The sequence below is a fragment of the Neoarius graeffei genome, chromosome 14 (assembly GCF_027579695.1).
Source record: "Neoarius graeffei isolate fNeoGra1 chromosome 14, fNeoGra1.pri, whole genome shotgun sequence".
NCBI lineage: Eukaryota > Metazoa > Chordata > Actinopteri > Siluriformes > Ariidae > Neoarius > Neoarius graeffei.
This window is the reverse complement of record NC_083582.1, coordinates 36,122,397-36,148,182: the sequence shown is the minus strand read 5'-3', so window position 1 is coordinate 36,148,182 and position 25,786 is coordinate 36,122,397. Positions and strand designations below refer to the sequence as shown.

General features: G+C 42.5%; 1 protein-coding gene across 1 annotated transcript in view; it reads right to left on the bottom strand.

Moving 5' to 3' along the window:
- The window catches only part of bicc1b (BicC family RNA binding protein 1b), a 172,942-nt gene that overhangs the window by 122,407 nt on the left and 24,749 nt on the right, over positions 1-25,786 (bottom strand). Inside the window, exon 2 of the mRNA XM_060939572.1 lies at positions 15,098-15,144. Within this exon, the coding sequence (XP_060795555.1) occupies positions 15,098-15,144 (47 nt within the window). The remainder of the gene's footprint in view (positions 1-15,097; positions 15,145-25,786) is intronic.

The window sequence follows — 25,786 nt, the reverse complement described above, 5'->3', positions numbered from 1 at the left end:
CAAAAATGTCGCGTTATTAACGCGTTAACTTGACTCAATTTTAACGGCGATGATTTTTTTATCGCGAGATTAACGCTCTGTGACATGATGCCACGCCCCGCACAGCCAGAGTCCTCTGCCCTCCCCCGAAGAGCCACGGTGCTCCGATCGTTTTCCCATCGGCGGCTCCAGCCCCACTTTGCAGTGGCTGTGACAAGACGTGTTATGCTCTGCAATAATAAAAAAAAAAAAAAACATTGGTACAACCAGTGTTCGAACTATGCCGATATTTTCGGGAGGTCCCTTTTTTTTCCCTTGGGGGGGGTGCTTGCGCTTGTCTCAGAGCGCGGATCTCCATCGCGTGCTCACTTCGGATATGCAAATGCTTCCCGTTACACACGATTGCTATGTCAATAAACATCATTTTGCCAATATTTTAGAGACCCCCCAACATTTCCCAAATCATGTTTTCAAGGGATCTCGTGTCTGTTTCAGGGGATCTCGGATCCCCCGTGTACCCCCGTAGTTCGAACGGTGAGCAAGCCCATTCACTTTTTTATGCTGATAAGAGAATTACAATGGTTTTTCATGTGACAAAAATGTGCGATTAAATTGCGATTAATCGTGAGTTAACTATGACAGTCGCGACATTAATCGCGATTAAATATTTTAATCACTTGACAGCACTAGTTGAAACAAAAAATTATGACAAACTAACGCCGCTTACACTAAAATATCGAGGGAAATTTGTAATAAAAACTTTACGGTCGGCAATTTCGACGCGGAAATTCTCGATCGGTTGGGTTACCGGAAACACATTATTTTTTTTATTTGGCCTAATGGTTAGAGAAGCAGCTTTGGGACCAAAAGGGTGCCGGTTTGATTCCCTGGACCAGCAGGAATGGCTGAAGTGCCTTTGAGCAAGGCACCTAACCCCCAACTGCTCTCCAGGCTGCTCTGGGTTTGTTGTTTGTAGCTCTCGGTAAGAGCATCTGCTAAATGCCATTAATGTAATGAAAAGTGCTTGGAATATGTTGGGCATTATTAAAATGGAGCTCAGTTTTAAAAGTCTGTCCTGCTGCACCAATGGCTTGCCCTTTTCATCTGCTCATACTGGCAAGCGTGAAAGACGCATGTTCTGCTTGGCATATGGCTTCGCATTCCAACCACTTGACTTGAATTAAAAAGTCAAGAGTACGGCCACTTCAGAGGTGATTAATAGCGAGCCACCATTTTCCCATCACGAGCTGAGAAAAAGGAAACCTGCATTCCACTGGCATCTCTGATTCACACAGGTAGTCATTACATCTAAATGGACTGGACATTTTTCCAAAGGGCAAGAAATATTTGAAGCAATCTCCATCAAAATTATTGAAACAAACATCTTGCATAGTGCCTGTTGTTTTTTTCCCCTCGACAAACTTAATTTTTTCATTCCTAACAGAGGTAGATCATCATTTAAACAGATGACATGTTAATAAATTCTTGGGGCATTTTACACATGTGCCTAGTGCTCGTTCTAGCGGTTTTTGAAAAAGTCAAAGAAAAAAAAAACATCACTCTCTTTGTCACGCCACTGTGCGGCTGAAAGCTGCCAGGCCTGCAGTGCTGTGGCTCGACATCACCCAATAACACATGTCCAGCTGAAAGAGGGAAGCGTCCTCCAATTAAAACAATCCGAGCTGAAACATTTACAGTAAAAAAAGCCAAACTGCTCAGTTCCTTTCTGGAAACTAGGGATTTATTAGAGGGTGGGAGAAAAGAAAAAAAAATACCTCTGAATTTTTTCAGCATTACAAATGGAGTAGAAAGTCACCCACAGCAATCAGAAGAGGAAAGTCAGAGAAGCGGTGGGGTTTATGTCCTCCTAGCTGACTTGCATGTTCACTCACATCCTCAATAAAAGCGACGTACGTGTGCTCTATTAACATCCAGACATTTGCACAATCAACAGAACAGGCCAACTTCCAGATTGGAGTACATGACCCGAGCAGTGAAAGAGGTGATTTTTACATAACATAACAGCACTCTTATTTTCCTCTTGTAATGTTTTCACTATGAGCCACAAAACCTCAGGTTTCTGAGCCCAAGACGTAATCGCTGTCTGAAGACGTCACGTTTGGGTGATAGATTGGAGTCATGCTTCTGCACATCTTTTATCCTTCATTAGCAATTAAGAGTGTAAAGGCCAGTACTGCCTCGGTGGCAAATTTTAACAGATGACTCTGGCTCAGTATCAAACTCTATTGTGAACGCCGTTCCAGTCTGATGTCACTGCTGATTTTGGCAGCGCCATGCCCATGTGAGCGGCACTTTCAATCAGACCACACACACGCTATGCAGGGCTAATGCGGCCACAGTGTTTTACAACGTTACACCACATAACATACTGTTATTGTGTATTTTATGATTTTAACAAATTTGCCTAGCTGCAATACATGGCAGCAGGAAAAAAAAATCATCTAATCTCTAAGTTTGCATGTTATAAACTGACAGTCAAATTGTACACAGTTATAATGTATATGGGTCATTCTAGAATTCGGGGTACATTTTGCATCTCTGAGATAAACCACAAAAGAAATCTTTATTGAATCAGTTTTGAACGATAATGTCATAATTTGCAAACTTTCACCAACAGCAATGCTTGATGTACATTTTAGACCCAATTTATCCATAAAACGTTAACTAAATGACTCCCCCCCCACACACACACACACTATTGGCTGTCTTCATTCATACGTTCAACTTGAATAAACATGAAGTGATTCAGCTCATTCTATTAACTGTTATAAAATCAACTGTGGCGGCACGGTGGTGTAGTGGTTAGCGCTGTCGCCTCACAGCAAGAAGGTCCGGGTTCGAGCCCCGTGGCCGGCGAGGGCCTTTCTGTGCGGAGTTTGCATGTTCTCTCCGTGTCCGCGTGGGTTTCCTCCGGGTGCTCCGGTTTCCCCCACAGTCCAAAGACATGCAGGTTAGGTTAACTGGTGACTCTAAATTGACCGTAGGTGTGAATGTGAGTGTGAATGGTTGTCTGTGTCTATGTGTCAGCCCTGTGATGACCTGGCGACTTGTCCAGGGTGTACCCCGCCTTTCGCCCGTAGTCAGCTGGGATAGGCTCCAGCTTGCCTGCGACCCTGTAGAACAGGATAAAGCGGCTAGAGATAATGAGATGAGATGAAAATCAACTGCATAGAAAGTCTATTTTCTGTATTATGTGAAATTTCAGTTATAAAAAAAAAATATATATATATATATATATCTGTCCCAAGGTTCTTGTCAACTCTGTTATAAAACCGCCTAGAATCCACAAAGACTTTTAATAATGCGCGTGACACCTCCACCGAGAGATGTCACTTCCTGTGTTGGGAAACTTCAGAAAGGTAGTGTTATGTGATGTTTCTTCTCTCATTAATTTGAACAAAATGTTGAGGATACACCAACAGTAGATTAGTGAGTCGTCAAATCTGTTATTGTGATATTGGAGTGAATCTCTCCCTGTTTTTTTTTTTAAACAAACAGTCATTTGATTAAAATCCATAAAATTCTGTTTTTATACATGCCATGTGGTAGCTAGTTTGAGGTTAGCATGTAGGAGTTAAGACACAAAATGGTGGGGAATCTCAACTCCGTTATCACCGACTTTGGTTAATGGATTGCCCAGTTTAACAAGAACAGAGTTGACGACGATGACTAACAGAGTCAACACTTGAAATGCACCCGCAATTATAGAATGGGCCATCTCATCTCATCTCATTATCTCTAGCCGCTTTATCCTGTTCTACAGGGTCGCAGGCAAGCTGGAGCCTATCTCAGCTGACTACGGGCGAAAGGCGGGGTACACCCTGGACAAGTCGCCAGGTCATCACAGGGCTGACACATAGACACAGACAACCATTCACACTCACATTCACACCTACGGTCAATTTAGAGTCACCAGTTAACCTAACCTGCATGTCTTTGGACTGTGGGGGAAACCGGAGCACCCGGAGGAAACCCACGCGGACACGGGGAGAACATGCAAACTCCGCACAGAAAGGCCCTCGCCGGCCACGGGGCTCGAACCCGGACCGTCTTGCTGTGAGGCGACAGCGCTAACCACTACACCACCGTGCCGCCCGGCAAGGAATATGATTTAAAAAAAAACAAACAAACAAACAAAACACTCCACTCAATGCTTCTAAGCTAACCAAGAATCAGATACAGACACATCTACAGCCACAGCTACATATGAACCTCAGCTCACTGTGATGATCAGATTTTGGAAGGAGCTATAAAATCTCCCACATTGTAATATTTAATGCTCCAGCTGAGCTAAGTGTGAGAACAGACTGCCATGCTAGCTCTGCTCTGGCACCTGCTTCCTGCCGTAGTCCCACTGACAGCAGCTGTTCCTGCGCCACCCTTGGTTCCAGAACCAGACTCGGTCAGGAGCTTAATTCACATAAACAGCTCTTGGCTGTTGTTATGAAACATGTCCACCCCCAAAAAAAAGAAAAAAATTGTTCCTGTCTATTGATTCAGCTGAGCCTTTTGGGTGGGTTAACACTTAATATTTTCATCAGATTCAAAGTACACAGGGTGCAGGAGCTCAAAGACAAGTTTCACAAATGCACAATGTTCATGTATCCCAAATGATGATGTGTTGGTTAAGCTAGAAAAAAAAACAAAAAACATGGAGGTCCTGAAGGCCTTCTAAAATACACTCGCTGGCCACTTTAATAGGAACTTGTTCTTGATTCTAAGATTCCTGTTCTTGGCTGGCAGGAGTGGATACCAATGGAGCGGTCTTCTGCTGTTGCATGCTGAGATGCTTTTCTGCTCATCACGGTTGTAAAGCGTTGCTATATCCTTCCTGGCAGCAGCTCGAACCTAGTCTGGTTAACACCAGACCATATCACAAGTGAAATATGGTCTGGAATCTCATCTCATCTCATTATCTCTAGCCGCTTTATCCTTCTACAGGGTCGCAGGCAAGCTGGAGCCTATCCCAGCTGACTATGGGCGAAAGGCGGGGTACACCCTGGACAAGTCGCCAGGTCATCACAGGGCTGACACATAGACACAGACAACCATTCACACTCACATTCACACCTACGGTCAATTTAGAGTCACCAGTTAACCTAACCTGCATGTCTTTGGACTGTGGGGGAAACCGGAGCACCCGGAGGAAACCCACGGTCTGGAATCCGCCTATTGAATTTCTCGTAGGGGAGGTGTGGTTTACGATTGTCAACGGCCGTTTATTGGACGTTGCGAATGTCTATCATTTGACGTATACGTAGCCCATGGCCAATCATGGCAGTTGTACCCGGTGACGTAGTTAGAGCGACGAAGAAGACGAAGAGGCGAAGAAAGACTGTAACGCCAAACGCTGTTCTTTTTTTAAAACAAACTTTCGCTCTAAACTATTCAGAACAGTGTCTAAAGCTTGATCGAAAGTTTGGTTCGTATCGCTCGCCGCCATGTTAAACGTGATCCGTAAACAGTCCCAAATAAACTACAAGCTTCCGTTTGTCGAGTAGTACGCGTCACCGTCTTTCCACCCCTCCCCACTCTCTGATTGGCTCCCTAACTCAGGCGAGCCTTTAGACCATAGTTTCCATGCTGTCTTTTCAGATCGGAACGATTATGCAAAGCAGCATGGGATTTCCCAGGCTAGCTCGAACCAATCTGGTCATTTTCCTCTGACCTCTTTTATCAACAACATGTTTCCACCCACAGAACTGTCACTCAATGTTTTTTGTTTCTCGCACCATTCTGTGTAAACTCTAGAGGCTGCTGTGTGCGAAAACCCCAGGAGATCAGCAGTTTCTGAAATACGCAAACCAGCCCAGCTGGCTCAAACCAACACCCACGCCACAGTGAAAGTCACACTTTGAGATCACAGTTGTTCACATTCTGATGTTTGAAAAAGTGAGCACTAACTGAAGCGCTTGATTTGTATCTGCATGATTTTAATGCACTGTGCTGCTGTCAAGGGATCGGCTGATTAGAGAGAGCTGCATCAAACAGCAGGTGGGTGTTCCTAATAAAGTGGCTGGTGAGTACATGGAATAGAAGAGAATTCCTTAGGCGCAAGAAAATACATCTCAGAAGACTCCATAAATGTCAGTGTAATCAGGAGGGAACATACTGTATGCATGACAACACATTTGATGCCTCTTCTTAACGAGAATATGAAAACACATGCCTGAAACCTGAACTTCTCTTACACTTCTGGTTCAATCATCTGAATTACAGTTTAGGGGCTCTTCTGAGCTGATCTGTTCCAAAACCTTGGAGCTTTTTAGATAAACCTTTAACATGATGATAACAGGATGATGATTCATCTCAGGCAGAACCGTGTCGAAGCAGAGGTTTCTTGCCTCACAGCCTGGTTTGATCCTCGTCTGTGTGACGTTTCTCATGTTTTCCCCATGTGCTAGAAGGTTTCTTTGACATTTTGAAGATGAATGATTCACATTGAGATAAGGACCTCTTTTATTTTTGAAACAGGTTTGTCACTTTCAGTCTGAGTAATCATAACTACAAAACCATACTACTCGGTGTTCATGACTCATATGGCTAATGGCCCTTTTCCACTACCCTTTTTCAGCTCACTTCAGCTCACTTCAGCCCGACACGGCTCGCGGTTCTCAGAGCAGCACGACTCAGGTCGCTTCAGCCCTGCTTAGCACCCAAAACTCGCACGGTTTTGGAGTGGGGCTGAAGCGAGCCAAACCGAGCCGAGTGAGGCGAGGGGCGTGAAGAGACACTCCCCTGTGCACTGATTGGTGAGGAGGAGTGTCCTCACACACCCACACACGCCCCGCGAGCACGCTGGGATCTGTAAACCCGGAAGAAGAAGAATTACGAATTACGAGAATTTCTGAAGCCTTATGCGCCTCGCCTCATCTATATGCTCTTGCCAGTATCTGTTGGCGTTGTCGGTGACAACAAGCCACAGCACCAAGACCAGCAACACTAACGACTCCATGTCCTCCATGTTTATTGTTTACTATCCGGGTCATGAGACTACCGCTTAAAAGATCACTGATGTCACTGTTTGCGCCGCCTAACGACATCACGTGACGTCCACCCACTTTCGCTAACTCCACCCAATGTGTCCACCCACTTCCAGCCAGCACGGTTCAGCGCGGTTGTAGTCGAAATGCAACTTCAACAGCCCCATTCAGCTCGACTCAGCACGGCACGGCTCAGCCCAACTCAGCCGCGTTTGTAGTGGAAAAACGGCATAAGAAATACATTATTCGATATATGTAAATAAATCAGGCTTCTTGTGATCCAATACAGCCTTCCTAATATGGAAAAATCCCTTATTCCATACAGATGGTAGCGTACACGGTGACCTGATCATTGCTTCATCATTGGCTGCGTCTCCATTCCTTTAAGAGGTCCTATAGGAACAACGCTACAAAGCCAAAAAGCCTCTAATCTCAAGATCCTCATGATTTAGCAGCACATTCCTTCCTATTTTTAGCCTCATGTACTGGCTTTCTTTCATTCACGTTGCTTTCGACTGAGGGGGTTGGCGTTTCAGTCGTAAAGGAGTTAACCTACAGCCCACTCTGTATTTCCTCTGTTAAAAGAAGCTGACATGACACTGCTTTCAGATTAAAACACAGTCGTTAACCCCGAACGTGACTTTCATATTTCACACTGGTATTGTTTATATGAGAGCACAACTGTGAGTGATGAAGCATACGATTAGGGCATCACAGATCATTTGGCCAAGCAGAGGGAAAAAAAAAAAAAACAAGCTTCACGCAAGCAAAGTTTGCATGGGCTTATAAATAATATTCCGACCACACACATCCAGTTAGACACATACCGTACACCCTGATCTAAAGCTTGGGGAAGAAAGAAGAAGAAGGAAAAAAAAATGTTCCTCCGTTGTTTCAGGATAAGCATGCGTCAGGAAAAAAAAAAAGGCAAAAAACAAATCCAGGCCAAGCAGAACACTTCATCACAGAGCTCAGCGGAAAGAAGGCAGACAGACAGTGAGCAAGGCCATGAGGAGTCATCTGTTCGTAGGCGTGGGGAGCGGCCTGGCCCACATCACAGGCCAGCACGACCACTGTTTCCATAGTATCTCTGTCCCAGGGAGAAGTGTGTCTTTTAATTGGCATGAGCTCTGAGCGCATGCCGAGAGCCGGGAGTCTCAACCGTCATTGAGGAACTTACCTCACAGCCTGTGTACTCAGTCCAGTGAGTGGAAGAGTGTGTGATGGGATGGTCCCAGTCACCAGATCACTGTTTCCATGCACACCCGTTTTGTAGTACAGCGTGGATCATCTACTTATTCACCACCTCACTCAATTTGGCACTCAGGCTAAGTCAAATTTGACACTGCCTGATATTACATTTTATGGATGTTCATTTAGTTGCATTCTATGTCAAAGCTGGGACCACTGGGGGGGGGGGGGGGGAACAAGCAAACAAAAAAACGAAAAACCCTGGACTAACTGAACCAAAATTATAAAAGACTCCACAGATTCTCAGACAAGGTACCATGGTAAGAAAATATGATAAATCAATACAGGTTTCCATCAGGAATTAATCTAGATGGGGCTATGAATTCTTAGGATTTCATATCCATTTCAAGGCCGGATAAAAATGAAACAGTAAAATTAATAACAGAAACATAGTACAATGTCAGCCTTTGTGCTAACAGGAGGAGAGTGTTTATTTGAACTGAAACAGGAAGTAAGGATTCTTTTTCTCCACGAGAAACTGAAACGCCAACATTCGGCTTTCAGAGCTGTCAATTATAATATGTTTATTAAAATACATTTTGAACATGCTTTAAAAATGCAGCGGAACACTAAGAAATCCATTATGTAAAATGGAAAGAATATGGCACAACCATGACTCTGCTCAAAGGAAGCCATCCACCAAAAGGTCAGTCAGGAGGCCAGTAGAGAAACAACCAAGAGGCCAAGTGAAACTCTGACTGAGCTGGAGAGATTCACAGCTAGTCGGTGAGATGCTGTACATGCGGTAGGATAACCGTAGCCTTGACACTCCACAAGGCTCGGCTTTGTGAAAGAGTGATGAGAAGAAAGCCATTACTGAAAAAAAAAAAACATTTGGAGACTCAGAAAACATCTGGAAAAAGGTCCAAACTTGAGTCCAGCATGATCAAAATCGAATATTTTGGCTTGGGCCCAAAGTGCTACGTTTGGGGTAAACCCAACACTGCTTATCACCCTGAGAACGCCATTCCCACAGTGAAGCATGGTAGTGTTAGCATCATGTTGTTGGAATGCTTTTCATTAGCAGGGACTGGGAAACTAGTCAAGGCTGAAGGCAAGATGGATGGAACCACATCCAGGGCAATCCTAGAATAAAATCGGTTCCAGTCTGCAAGAGACTTGAGATTAGGGTCCAACAGGACTTCTAAGCATACTGCCAAAGTTACTGGGGAGTGGCTGAAAATCAAGAATCTGCAGGTGTTCCTTTGTCAATCTATAGCTAGACATAAAAATTCCTGTTCAGCAATGGTCTCCATCCAATCTGACACTTCTTAAGCAATTTTGCCAAGAAGAATATTTAAGAGTTATTCCACTCAATCTCGTCGTATATGGCTTATAGCCGATGAGGTGCTACTATAGCCGACGAGGTGCTACATGTAGCACCTCGTCGGCTACAGTAGCACCTCGTTGGCTATAAGCCATATACGACGAAATTGAGTGAAATAGCTCTTTTATTCAAGCTACAGTCACTGGATTTTAAGAAATAGAGCATTTTTATTTTTATTTTTAGTAAATTCGATAAACAAAAACTTTGTACAAAACGTCCAACAAAATCATTTCCGCTTAGAATGTAAATAAACCGGCGAAATAACAGCAGCAATTTGTGAAAAATGCAAAAATAATAATTCTTGAAAAACAAGAACAAAAAATTTTCTTACCATCAAATACTTTTATTCCATATTTTGTTGCTTTTTTTTTGTATTTTTTTTTCGGGGGGTGTTTTCGGGTAGAGTTTTTATTTCGTCCTCGGTTGGTTCAGTAACACGCTCCGCCATTTTTTTTCTCTATTCACAGTATATAAGCTGATAGCTTAGTAGTAGAGTAGCCAATCAGAGCGTGCGATTGCTCATATTCAGTGAATGTGGATAGAATAAATAACAATATACCAGTATTTTCCAGAAGATTTGCAGCTGTAATAGTAGGCAAAGGTAGCTCTACCAAGTATCAAAACCACATTCCTGCATTTTTATTGAATTAAACTGCTCATTTCTCCACCTTCGAATATTGTATATATATATATTTTTGTTTAAGTTCATTTGAATTCCAGGTTGTAACACGACAAAATGTGGAAAAGTTCAAGGGTGTCATTAGTGATGCAAGGCACTCACCTCATCTCATCTCATCTCATTATCTCTAGCCGCTTTATCCTGTTCAACAGGGTCGCAGGCAAGCTGGAGCCTATCCCAGCTGACTACGGGCGAAAGGCGGGGTACACCCTGGACAAGTCGCCAGGTCATCACAGGGCTGACACATAGACACAGACAACCATTCACACTCACATTCACACCTACGCTCAATTTAGAGTCACCAGTTAACCTAACCTGCATGTCTTTGGACTGTGGGGGAAACCGGAGCACCCGGAGGAAACCCACGCGGACACGGGGAGAACATGCAAACTCCGCACAGAAAGGCCCTCGCCGGCCACGGGGCTCGAACCCGGACCTTCTTGCTGTGAGGCGACAGCGCTAACCACTACACCACCGTGGATGCAAGGCACTATATTCTATTATTTCTACAATTTCAGCATTTAAGTGCACAGCTGGTTGTTATTGTAATAGAAAGTAGCAATCAGAATGAAATTTAACATTTACTAACCACAGTCTACTCTGAGGCAGAACATCTAAGCATTGCACTGAGGCTTTCTGTCAGGTTCACGTTACCATCCACAGCTGATTGAGAACTCATGTTAACTGGTGGTTCGCATGTACTGCAATGTTTACGGACATGCGTTCACATCCAGTCCAAAGAAATGTGCAAATCGATCTGTTATGTCCCAGTACTCACACACCTGCTTCTTGTTACCACCAGCTCCTCAACTAGTCCCACTACAAATAATTTTCTGTTTACAATCCGTCTTCACTTGATAAACAATTGTGGGTTTTGGAAGGACTAAGGAGAAGAGGAATGCTGAAGCACTGCTGCTGCCACACAAGTTCGTCCTGTCTTGGGATAAAGAAGGATTGAACCAGGCAATAGTGAGAATCAGAAAAGTGTATTGGTTTCTTGGCAGGAAGTGCAGATGTACTGAAAGTCCCTTTGATAAGATTATCTGGATGTGAGATCTTGAACGTCTGGTTTAAGTCTCAGTCCTGGACAGGGCGCAAGGAGAGAAGGTAACTCACTTTGAAAACTTGTGATGGTCCGATTCCATAAAAGCTTGTTGTGCTGGTGAAAACGTTTTGCTGCAATTGGCTGTGGAATGTCGAGTACTCAAGAAATCACTTTTAGAAACAGGTATGATAATCATTACCATTAATTTGGTTGGGGGGGGGGCGGGGGAGAAGAAGATGTTATCTTAATTTTGATAAATGCATTAAATATAAGATGAAATAGCTGAACTAACGCTTAAGCAAACACTCGCAAATCCTGACAGGAGATCCGCTTGAAGCTCAATCATCTTTAATTCTCCTAACACTATCGTCTACCTTTGTCCTAGTGGGCTCCAGGGGAAAAGAAGAAAACCTTTATTCGTCACATGCACACTTCAAGCACAGTGAAATTCATCCTCTGCATTTAACCCATCTGAAGCAGTGAACACACGCACACACACCCAGAGCAGTGGGCAGCCCAGAGCGCCCGGGGAGCAGTCAGGGGTTCAGTACCTTGTTCAAGGGCACCTCAGCCATAATAAAAGCTCATAAAACCATCCATCACTTTGCAGTAGTCTGCTAGTGCCAACTGCCTTCACGTCACTGAAAATCCTCACATAGTAAAGAAGAATCTTAGTGTTGGAGAAAGAATGGTCAGGGTTCTTGAGGTTTAGTCTCTGTTGGAGAGCTGATCTCAGCTCTCAGGGTGAGTGTAAACATCCATGGAGACTGAATCCTACTATTGTGCTCAACCCCAAAGCTGAGACTGTGATAGACAGGAACTCACTGTTGTGACTGAAAACATCTCCGAGTCCTGTATCGTTCTCCAAAAGGAGCAGACCTGTGATTGGCAGATTGCTCAGATGGAACGAACGCCAATCACAGCGGGAATGGTTCACCTAGCAAGGTGTGAATTGAAAAATAGATGGCAGGATTTTGAAATGAGGAGATAAATTCCTGGATTTTGAGAGATTCCTTTGAGTGCGATTTAATATCAAGTTGGAGATTGTTACGCTATGCGTGGGTAAAAGGTGGAATTTCAACCCTTGCAAAATGCGGTAAAAAGCAGTCCATCCTGGACAACCCTTTCAGGAATACACTTATGCCGCTTTTCCACTACCAACGCAGCTGAGTTGGGCTGAGCCGTGCGGTGCTGAGTTGGGCTGAGTCGAGCTGAGTGGGGCTGTTGGAGTTGCATTTTGACTACAGCTGAACCGTGCTGGTTGGAAGTGGGTGGACACATTGGGTGGAGTTAGCGAAAGTGGGTGGACGTCACGTGATGTCGTTAGGCGGCGCAAACAGTGACATCAGTGACCCTTTAAGCGGTAGTCTCACGACCCGGATAGTAAACAATAAACATGGAGGACATGGAGTCGTTAGTGTTGCTGGTCTTGGTGCTGTGGCTTGTTGTCACCGACAACGCTGACAGATACTGGCAAGAGCGTATAGATGAGGCGAGGCGCATAAGGCTTCAGAAATTCTCGTAATTCGTAATTATTCTTCTTCCGGGTTTACGGTGTTTACAGATCCCAGTGTGCTCGCGGGGCATGTGTGGGCATGTGAGGACACTCCTCCTCACCAATCAGTGCACAGGGGAGTGTCTGCTCACGCCCCTAGCCCCACTCAGCTCGGTTTGGCTCGCTTCAGCCCCACTCCAAAACCGTGCAAGTTTTGGGTGCTGAGTAGGGCTGAAGCGAGCTGAGTCGTGCTGCTCTGAGGTAGTCGAAACGCGAGCCGTGTCGGGCTGAAGTGAGCTGAAGTGAGCTGAAAAAGGGTAGTGGAAAAGGGCCATAATTGGCAGTCAATTTAAGGCTAGTTTTCAGAAAATCCAAACCATTTTGATATTATTACTGCAATTTAACAAAAATTATCACCCTGATTGTGTGTCATTCTCAGTGCAATACGTCTCTGGTATTTCTTTTACAAATTTTCATGACAAAATGCAAAATTGAATTTAAAAAGAAATTGTGGCGGACTCTAATTGTGGCGCCTTACATATATTTTTGTTTCATTCTCTTCCTCTTTTTTTTTAACTTTTTTTTTAAATTGAAGATTTTAGCTCCGAAATCAGTTGCAATCATGCAACAGTCCGAAAATAGATTTTTTTTTCCTCTACAAGTCAAAAGTATTGCTAGATTTCTACCATTTTGGTCAGCATTAAATTTTAACAATGCTTTTTAAAAAGAAATTTGTTTATAAACACATTTTTCAGGCATGAAGTTTAATCCACTCATCCCAATTTCACTACATTTCCATTCCACTGATTGTTGTACTTAGAAAATTCACATTCAATTTTAAATACATGAAAAACATCTAAATAATCTGGGTATGTTTTTAAATAATGTATATATCTAACAGCCATTTATATCAGGGTTGTTTTTTTTTAAATACTGTAGTATTTTAAAGATGTGCATTTCTTGAAATGGTTCATCAATGAATACGGTTGAAAATCTTACTCTGGAAATTATACCATTACTGTTGCGGAAGAATTCTAGCATGCAACGTGTTACAAAAGTATTACTGTCTTTAATGTAGCCCAAATCTCATCTCATTATCTCTAGCCGCTTTATCCTGTTCTACAGGGTCGCAGGCAAGCTGGAGCCTATCCCAGCTGACTACGGGCGAAAGGCGGGGTACACCCTGGACAAGTCGCCAGGTTCACAGAGCTGACACACAGACACAGACAACCATTCACACTCACGGTCAATTTAGAGTCACCAGTTAACCTAACCTGCATGTCTTTGGACTGTGGGGAAAACCAGAGCACCCGGAGGAAACCCATGCGGGCACGGGGAGAACATGCAAACTCCACACAGAAAGGCTCTCATCGGCCACGGGGCTCAAACCCGGACCTTCTTGCTGTGAGACGACAGCGCTAACCACTACACCACCGTGCCGCCCTAGCCCAAATCTATTCAATATTTTTAAAAGCATCTTTTGTAGGGGCCCAGTACCGATCTGTCATTTCTGAAACACAGCTCCTTTCATTCCGTCAAATCTTTTACTTCCAGTTTGGCTGACATCTTGGTAACTGGTTATTTGAAAAGCCAGCACTGGCATTCCTGAAGCTCTGGATGCTACTATCTGAAGCAGTTTGAGTTCCAGGCCACAACACACTATCCTCTCGAAAAGGCTCCCTCAGCCTCGTGGGTTTATTTTCCCACACCTTTCAGGTTTATACAAACCTTTTAGCTTTCAGTGAGAGTGGGATTCTTCAGCGAGTCAGACCTACGGCAAGTTAGAGAGTGTATTTATTTTAAAGGCGTTACTCCATTCTGCCTGTAAAGCAGCCAGGGCTTCTACAGGAGTGGGCCACCTGCCGTGGTCTCATTCAGGTCTTGGCTTGCATTTCCCACCCCTGGGCCATCTGGCCTGTCACACACATTCACCTTTCTTTGTTTATCCTCCCTGGTCCTGCTAGTATTCTGCTTAAAACCCTGCAACCATTTCCCTTATAAAGGCATCGACACCGGTCAAATGTGCTTGTCTTGGCTCTGGCAACAAAAGGATTCAAGTCCACCTCAACAAAAATGGTTGAGTTACCGTTCACCAACTGGACAGGGTATATAAAGGTCATTAAATCAGCAGTACAGCACCAATCTGTGGCATTTCAGGCAATCAAAGAAATTTGACTATCCTGCAGCATTCGTAAGCATAAGCATCATTAAGCATGTCCATATGTCATTTGCTTTTCACATAACTGTATAGCCAGTGTGATTTTGACCTATTTTATACCCCGACATGGGCCTGCCAAAGCAATGCGGTTTCCCTTACCTTCTGAAAGAAATCCTCGCCTCCATTCAGCCTCCCCTCAGCGGCAGCTGTGGAGAATAAAGGGACATTTTAGAAAGAACAAAACATCAGGCTTCACTTATGGATGTGTATGAGCAAAAATCAGCAGGTAATCTTAACACATTTTACCACATGGATTTCCAGCAGTGGAAAATTCACTGTCATTGGCATTCAGGCAGGTAGCATGCACGGGCTAATTTCCTGTTCATTGGCAGCAAGATGTCTTTGTGGGAAATGTGTGGGTTTGCGTTAGGTCAAGGCTCATATCGGAGTTGTGTTTGGTGCACATGAGTAAATCCAGACAGTTTTATATTGACGAAATTCCATGTTCTTCTCCACAGGCATGGAAATCAACCATCAACCATCCAAAATATCAGTATTTGTAGAAACATACTGTACATAAACACCTCCAAACACTAAACGGTTAACCTACAGTGAATGTGCTTTAAAAAATAATCCATTCAACATGTACATGTAGCTTGAATTGGTACAAGCCAAAATTGGCTTATTGGCAGTGCAAGGCTACTAATCAACATATCCGATTCAGAACATTGAAAGCCAACTTGGATCCTCTTACAGCATACCACATGACAAATAATACATGTCTGAGCTTGATTAAAGGTGATAATGATCCAGGTTGGAAACTCAAGACCGTGAATCACTAAAGGAAATTGATAAACCGGCATGACCTACAGTTCATTTGGTGACATCGGCAAAATCCTGTTCCCACAAGCCCATCCAAGCCAGACAGCTCCTCAGCGCGTATTTATATCCTTGGAATTACAGGGATGTTTCAGAAGCACATTCACTACAAACTGCACAAACTCGCACAGCACCATATGAATCACCAAGCTAATCAGGTTCTGATATGGTATTGGGTTATTCATGATTTAATAAAAGGCAAGAGCACAAAACAAATCCACATTGAAAGAGTCTAAGAGAATAGAAACTTAAATCTTCAACAACTGTGTACTGGCTGTTTCAGATATTATATAGTCAATAAGGCCTAATGATAAATGAGCACGTTTGAACTATTAACTCAGAAAGAGACTTGGAATATAAATATTATCTCTCTAAAAAAAAAAAAACACGTGTATTTCTATTTTCAGCGTTACTGGCTTGTAAAAACTGTAATAACATGAATGTCCCTATATGAAAATATCAAGTCCACACATCTATATATCATATTTTCCAGACTATAAGGTGTGGTTTCTTTGGCCTCTAGCCAGTACTGCTGTATATCCATACGGCTGATGAATTAAAAGAAAACCCACTGGCTGTTATATATTCTTGGGTTTTAGTCACATAGATTTTTCTTAGCATTTTCACTTCCGGTAAAACAGCTGGTGGTCAAGCAAACCAAAATGGCTGCCGTAGTGCAAACAACTAGCGATAACTTATCAGAGTGAGTATGCTTGTAATCTAGAAGCCATTGCTCGCTTTAAATATATTCAGAAGATTGCTATGTGCAATGGAATCGACCCCTACAGTCTGGGAAAGAAGGATTTGTCATACGATCTCGAAAACTACCCTTCAGTCGAGTTCCCGGACATCTCGAACTATCTGGTGTTGCAGACGTCCTCCTACACCGCAAAACACATGAAAGCGTGGAAGAGTATGGAGGCTTACGACTTTTTTCGCATGTGGCTGGGTAAAGGACCTCGCTATCAAGTCGCTGCTGAATGAATCCTGTATTGTTTTTGCCCGTCTAAGTATGTTTTTTTGAAAACATAGATTTTATAAAACAAAGATTTTGCTCTTACTTCGCACTCTTTATCTTCCTCTGATTGCTGTCTGACTTTATCATGACCTAATTTCAGTGTCGAAGCCCAGTCTATGTCGTCGTCGTTGAAAAGACCGCTAGGACACCCTGTTAAAGAAAGCGAGACACGCGTTGTTTTCAATATGGCGGCCATCGAGTGAGGAGTAAACAAAGAAACAGCTGGGGACTTAAGCGCTTCGTGATGCCTAAAAAAAAGGAACGTAAAATAACGACACATAGCGAGAAAAGTACTTAGAAACCACAAACGACATAGCTGAGAGGAATATACAAACCTTTCACCGAGTGATCACTGCAAACTCGAGCATGCTTCGACTCGACTCCCTTCGATTTTAGTGAGAGGTTCAAAAGCCACCTTTCTCGACGTCTTTTTGTGAAATCCTGTGTTCGTTCACCCTTTTTTATTAGTTCACAAGGAACCCTGAAGAAACTTTTATCAGTTTCACGTTTGATCGATTCAAATAACCTAAAACAGCGCAAGCATAAGGCGTTTTTCATGAGAGCAATGCACCTTCTTCGTACAAACGCTTTGTCAACTGAGCTTTGGTAGACCACCAGCTAAAGTTTTGAATAACCAATGAGGTGGATGTGACGTCACGTGAAACCCAAGAATACAGGAATCATTATTTTCCTGGTATGGTTTACAGTTGGAGAACCCTTAGAATGAAGTGTCACTATACTATAATCAATACAAAGTTCTGATGACTGATCACCTTTATGCAGGTAGGAACCATGGAAGTGGTTTCTTCTAAGATGGTAATGTTCCAATCCATAGGGTATGATGGTTTACTGAATAGTTTAATCTCATCTCATCTCATTATCTCTAGCCGCTTTATCCTGTTCTACAGGGTCACAGGCAAGCTGGAGCCTATCCCAGCTGACTACGGGCGAAAGGCGGGGTACACCCTGGACAAGTCGCCAGGTCATCACAGGGCTGACACATAGACACAGACAACCATTCACACTCACATTCACACCTACGGTCAATTTAGAGTCACCAGTTAACCTAACCTGCATGTCTTTGGACTGTGGGGGAAACCGGAGCACCCGGAGGAAACCCACGCAGACACGGGGAGAACATGCAAACTCCACACAGAAAGGCCCTCGCCGGCCACGGGGCTCGAACCCGGACCTTCTTGCTGTGAGGCGACAGCGCTAACCACTACACCACCGTGCCACTGAATAGTTTAATGAGGATGCAAATACTGTATGTAAAATCATATGCTTTGTCCTTCATAGTCATCAGACTTCAAACCTATTGAGCATCTATTGGGGATTATGGACCAATGCGTTAGACAACGCTCTCCACCACCATCATCAAAATGCCACCTGAGGGTATATCTTTTGGCAGGTGGTGGTTCATTCCTTTGGTATATTTCCAGAAACTTGCAGAAGATGTTCCAAGATGCACTGAAGCTGTTCTAGTGGCCCAGCGCTTTACTAACACACTTCATACTGTTTATCTTTTAATTTGTCACCCATGTGAAACATGTTAGCATTTCTGTATTATCAAAATTACTGATTTTTTATTTATATAGTCCCTTTAACAATAGGCAGTGTCATGCTTTTCCATGGTTCCCGCTGGCACTCATCACACTCGCCATTGATAAACATAATCCATCAGTGACAAAGAGAAAATTACTAGCAGTCGTCACAGTGACAAATGTATTTGTCATCTTTCACATTATCACATCATTTTTTTCTAGAAATCCCTGCACAAATCCCTCCGTTTGCCAAAATCCAACCGCAGTGAAGAGACGGCGGGAAGCCAGAGTGTAAACTATGAGCGCATGCTTGTGACCAATAAAAATTGACTACACATAATGACCAAATGAGCACTGAACTTGTGACCAATCGCAGTGCGTCTTAATCGGCCTGGTGTGGTGGTGTAATTATCTCTGCGTGAACCAAACAATGGTGCAGTCTAAGCTGACAAAGTTTTTTGGGGCAGGCTTCTTCAAGCACTGACGATGATTTAAGGGCTGAAACAGCCACGGGGGGAGGCACACTCAGAGCCCTGACCATCCCCGAGCACATCAGTAATACAGGGGTCGATAAAAAAAAGCCAAAGTGAAAGTGCTGTCAGCTGGCAAGCGACTGGAGGGAGCTATGCTATGGGAGGCATGGCATGCTGAGTTCCTGTGATGAACGTATGATGTAAAACGCGCTGTTATTCTGTGTTTGGTTTGTGAATCGACGGGAAATTCGGACTCCTTCACTGTTGGTTGGTCCAAGACTCTTCTTGAGTCTGTTCAATTGTTAATCAAATTGTGTGTTGAAGTAAAGGCTAAAGGGAGTCTTAATATCTCTTGAATAATTCCCTGCTAAAATAACCTTCAGTAAGCTCAAACTAAAGAGGTTTATTTTAGCTTGATGGTGCACAGGGTGCCCAAAACCAAATCTCTCTTATTCAAGGCTGGAGTGAAGCCCAAATTTTATATGGAATGGAGAGGCTGAGCTGTATCTGTACAAATAGTTGAATTGTGCCAGTTTGGTTGGTATAAACCCTCTGGGGTCGAGAGCTTCGCCGGCAAAGCTCGACAGGTTCAGAATGACTAGGTCATGTACTCAGATAAATATCTTTGCGAGTTTTTATAATACAAGCATGATAAACAGACACTTTATACTTTACACGTTTCTATGTGCCCACTGCCAAATAATATTATAGTTTTTAAATTACCTAAGTTAGACGAAACACACAACTTGTCACCTTACTCAGTCACACTGGAGTCGGAGCACTGAGCACGCACTTACACATTCATAAAAAAACTATTCACATGGTATCGGCATAATAATCACTTTCACTCTTTTGGTTTCGATTGGTTTCTCTTTCGTGGTGGGAACGCCCACCGTAAAACAGGATAAAATCTGTCAGCCATAGTTTAGGCTATTTGGAGGTAAAACTTGTTGCGAGATGGCATGCGGATTTTATGTGCTTCGGATGATTCAGGACAGCGATTCAATTTCAGGAAAGCGATTCAATTCATGATTCAGGACAGCGATTCAGTTCAATCTTGAGAACTGCAACACTGATGATGAGCGGTGTTTTTTTTTTTTTTTTAGCTTCGACTCGATCCAGCCCAAAATCAACTCGAGTAAGTGTAAATATTTGTTCTATTCCTTATGAGCATATCGGTTGATATGCATGAGCTGTAGTGCATACACAGGAAAAATGACAGCAGTTTTTCCAGTGTTAAAAGTATTTTCCTCAAAAAATGTTAATTTTGCTCTATTTTGAGTTTAGAGAATAAAATTTGGAGTTGGTGTGGAAGCAAAACTACAGAGTAATTGCATAACAGAGAGCAGAGGTGGCTGTGGCTCTGGAGTGAGTAAAACAGTACAAGAGTTAATTTCAAGACACACTGAATAGAGTCAAATACCAAAATAAAGTCAAATACCAGATAAATGAAGCTGTTGTAAAAAGCAGTTTTAGAACGGTGTTGGAACTTGTGAAAAAAATATGACCTTACCCATTGTGACGAACCGTTCTGATCACTTGACCTGATGGGATTAAGAGTTGGCAGTGGGAGGGGTTTTCACTCTTCTCATTGAATGGAATGAAATTTTTTACTCTTCTCATTGAACACCCCTCCCACTGCCAACCCTTTATCCCAAAACAATAGGACATACATTTTTTGATGGCCAGTTAATTGTCCAAATCAATGGAGCAGATTTAAGTTTTTGTGCTTGATACATTCCAAAGACTGAACAGAATCACCTCAAGTGACCAAAACGGTTTGTCACAATGGGTAAGGTCATGTTTTTTCACATATTCCAACACAGTTCTAAAACTGCTTTTTACAATATCTTCATTTATCTGTTATTTTTTTTAAGTACGATCATGACATACCGTACATACTACATGGATATTATTGTAGCTGAACTTGTGCTGAATACAAAAAAAAAGTCATATGACTTTGAAAATACTACTTAGATCTGTTGAAATTGACAACAAAATCAGAGCATGCCAAAATCATTAGAGTGCCAGAAAATATCCTCAGATCCCAGAGGGTTAACCTGTATTAAGTCCACTTTGATATGTCAGTAACTAAGAAAAAATACAGACTAAGTGAAGAAAAATAAGAAAAAGTGAAGAAAACTTCGTTGACTTGGTTTTTCAAGGGAAAAAAATGGAGAATATTTTTCAGAACCCAGGGGAACGCTGCTTTTCCCATATGTACCACCAGCTCTTACAGCAATTTACTTACTGTATGTATCTCTCATAACTGTAGCAAAGGCTTCATCTTAGGAAATAGAGCAATGAATTACAGTAACACTTAATAAACAGGCCAGAAATTCAACAGAACATTACCAACAAGGGTGACTTACATCCCTTTTTCACCAGTAAGCTGAATCTTGAACTATGTGAGTATTTCCACCCAGTTCTCGGGCAGCAAAATCATATGAAAAGGAAAGTTTTGGATATTGTTTACATTTCATTTTATATTGTACCAATGGATCTGTGGAAGAAATAATCATTTTATTGCAGTTACAACAAACGTAATGGGAGCTGCACTGCCAATGCTAAGAAAATCTATCTTCTTTTTCTTTCGGCTGTTCCCGTTAGGGGTCACCACAGTGGATAATGTCCCTCCATCTCTTCCTGTCCTCCGTATATTTTGCTGCAGCACCAACCGTCCTCATGTCCTCCTTCACCACATCACATCCATAAATCTCATCTTTGGTCTTCCTCTTTTCCTTCTACCTGGCAACTCCATCTCCAGCATTCTTTTCCCAATCTACCCTGGATCTCTCCTCTGTACGCATCCAAACCATCTCAATCTCGCCTCTCTCACTTTGTCTCCAAGCCGTCCTGCATGTCCTGCCCCTCTAATATTCTCATTTCTAATCCTGTCCAACTTTGTCACTCCCAATGAAAATCTCAACATCATCTCTGCTACCTCCAGTTCAGCCTCCTGTCTTTTTGTCAGTGCCACTGTCTCGAAACCAGAAAGCAGAGCTGATCTTACTATGGTCTTGAAAATCAAAGACACTGCCAAGAAAATTTTTATAATGTGTATAAATGCTTTTCAAATTTGGTGGGCCAAATATTTTCTCACAGTCAGAAGTACAATTTCTAAAAACAAATACTCAATGATTATTTGTATATTTATGACATTCATTAGCAAGTGTCTGTATCTAATTATGTAAGAATGTGGCTTTTACACCAGTGGATATACAGGTTGGTTCTGAAATCTTAACCAGTTCTGTGAACCAGCACTGGGGCATGAAGTGCCAACTTAAAACCTGCACAAACATTCTGTGAAGCCGATTAAGCATCTTATGCAATAAAGTGACCTTTACCCCTAAAAGCAGATAGAATTTTTGTATCTTACACTCTGAAACATTCATTCATTTAACACGTTTCCTGGTAGCCTTCAGTAGCAACAAGCTGAGCATGCCATCCCCAACTCCTCTGTCCTCAGCCACAGGTTCTAGATTTTCCTGGGCAATCTCCAGATGTTCCCAAGCTAACTGTGAGATATAAATCTTTCCAGCGGGTACTGGGTCTACCTCAGGGTCTCCATCCAGTGGGATGTGTCTATAGCTCTAGCAGAAGCCAACCAGACTCCATCTTTAAGGTTCCCAAACTACCTCATGTGGAGCAGTGGTTCTACTATGATGCTCTCACAGATTGTTGAGCTCCTAACCACATGAAGGGGGAGTATACTCAGCAGCCGTGCAGAGGAACCTCGTTTCAGCAGCCTGTACTTACAACTGTATTCTTTTGGTCACATTCCCAGAAAACAAGGGGTTTTGTCCAAAAACTGAGCTCCTCCTTCACCACTATAATTTCCCTGAGGGAACCCGCCCAAAGGGATCAATAAAGTTTTATCTAATCTAATCTATAAATTAGGTGCTTTCAGACCAAACAATTCGAGGGACTTATTGAGAGGAACTACTCACTGGGGAGTTCCCCCAAGAACTACGTACCTTCAAGGGCTTTTTTCTGTTTGCATTCATACCACCAGTCAGAACGCTGAAGTGATGTAAGCTGGTGATGTTAGCAGGAAGTATATATTAGACATTTATATATATTAGATGAGTGTTTTACTGGGAAATACGCCACTATTCTTTTTCATACAAACTACATCAGGGACAGTGAGTAACATATTTTTCAATATCCCCACTTACGTGGAAATTGATGAATTGGTTTGATACATTTGCGTACGTTTTGTTTGTGAATGTGTCTCAATAATAAAAAGAAACTCACACATTGGTTTGAAGATATGAAGTTTTTCTTCTAATATTGAAAAACTTGCATTTTTAATACGAAATCAGATATAGTCCATTCAGCTAGCATGATATTGAATGAGTCGAAGACAAGTTCAATATCATGCTAGCTGAAGGGAATATATCTGATAGACCACAAAAAAAGCCAGCCAATAATAATAATAATAATATTATTATCATTATTATTACTATTATTATACGCACACACTCTCTTCATATAAGCATTCTCAAAGGCCAACGCTAGCTGACCCGTGACTCGGTGCTGTTAGCACGGCAGTCCAGGTACCTTCCAGCCGGCGTAGCAGTAGCATTAGCGAAGGCCAACGCTAGCTTACCTGCGACTCGGTGCTGTTAGTGCGGCAGTCCAGTTACCTTCCAGCCGGTGTAGTGTTACCAAAGGCCAACGCTAGCACAGTCAAGCTGATTATTATTATTATTTTCCCTATGTAATTTACTTAGTTACTTTTAAAATCAACATTGACAGTTACACACAACGGAGAGACCTGGCAGCCAAAATTCTCTTAAAATCTTCCGTTTTTAACGAAGCAAACCTGGCGGCCATGCTTGTTTACGAATTGTCACTGTCGCTCGCTAGCGCAGAAATTTTATGTCTCCGACGTGTGACGTTGTGTTGTCTTGACAACATGCAATATTGTAACAATATTGCAAGCTCATTCTCCATTGGGTACAGTGGCGTAATACATAGAGGATAAGCGATATAATAACAATATTGCATGCTATCAATTAACCTACTAGAAGAGAATAGAATACATGTTTTTATTCCGCTTGAAAAAGTTTGTGAACCCTTTCAATTTTCTATATTTCTGCATAAATATGACCAAAAACATCATCAGATTTTCACACAAGTCCTAAAAGTAGATAAAGAGAACCCAGTTAAACAAATGAGACAAAAATATACTTGGTCATTTATTTATTGAGGAAAATGATCCAATATTACATGTCTGTGAGTGGCAAAAGTATGTGTGTTAATCAGAGGTGGAAAGAGTACTAAAATATTATACTCAAGTACAAGTACTGTTACTCTGATGAAATTTTACTTAAGTACAAGTAAAGTTACCAGACAAAAAATATACTCAAGTAAAAGTAAAAAGTAGATCATTTAAAATGTACTTTGAGTAAAAGTAAAACGTTACTTTTAACAATGGGTGTTTTCTGCCTCCATTGTGTTGTGCAAAAATGAAAAAGAAGAGGAAACAAGGATATATGTACATCTCAACCCAGATGTTTTATTTAAAGGAAGTGTATCAAATTGAATGCTTAGGATAATGCTGCATTAAAACTGAGACAAACAAAAAAGGTCAATACACACAGTCATGTCGTTTACATCGCCCTGACCACACACAAAGCATTGTACACGAAATATGAAAGTGAAATGTTGCACCGAAGTCTCGTAGCTTGCCTGTGTGCACTGTGTGTTATTGAACAATTCAATTCAAACATTATTTGTTTTGCTTAGTATTCCTTTCTGGCCTGTTGGATGTAGAATGGTAGGAGGACTGATCACGTCAGGTTGGCGAGCTAACTTGCTTGCATGATTAGCCAACCGAATAACAGACTAGTTACCGTTATGTTACAGTACCAACAGGTTGCTACTTCAACATTAGCAATGCCATCCACTATTTTTGGAATATAACCAGCCTATTGTCGGTTTTACTATGGAAAGGAAACATTATGATCAGGGGCGCAGATACGTTTTTTGAACTGGGGGGGACAAAAAACTGGGGGGGACAAAGCTGCCAGCAAACCAACCCCAATATGCCTGTCAAACTTGTTGTGGGTAACCATAGCAAGCAAGCTCGAGCTCGCAACCTGTGCAGTCTGTGCAGCTCAACCAACCGAATATCAGTCTTTGTTTTGTTTTATGTGAGTTGTTGCAACTATGTATACACTGCTGTGCACCTCAATAAACCGAATGATAATTAGTCTTTTGATTTTTCCGTGAGGTTTGCCTTATGCAAAGAAAGACAGCATAGACGTTTTTTCCTCCCTATAAGCGGGGGGGACCGAACGAGGTGAATTTAAATCTGGGTGAATCCCACCCGTCCCACCCTCTATCTGCGCCCGTGATTATGATGCCAATGACAATACTTACCTCAACATGCTTGCGCAGATTAGACGTCGAATTTTTGTATGCCGCAATGGTTGTCTTCTTGGGCACACATAATCTGCATTGCATAATGAAACTGTCACCCCTTTTCTCTACGAAGCTGAAGTGATCACGTATGTAGGGCCAGGGGTGCACTTCATTACTGGAAGAAATTGCGTTTTCTGCAGGGTCGTCCACCACAGATTCCTCGGTCTCCTCCATGTCTGCAGGGGCGCTTTATCAACACCTGTGGCCCAGGGGCTAGGCCCCTCATAGGCTACCTGTCAACCCTACCCTTACCGTTGGCCAGGAAAACACTCTTATTTTATTTGCAATACGTGTCAAGCATTTACAGTGTAAGCGCGTAATTAGCCTAGAAGCCTACGATAGGTTACGTTTGGCTCAGTGTACACAGCAAATTCCTCAGTGTTGAATTAACACTTTCAGAGTTAATTTGTGTCCAGTTGGACCTATATAAACTCTCTGGGTGTTAATTCAACACTGGGGATTTTGCTGTGTAGCTGTGCAAGGCCCACGCTCACATCACTCA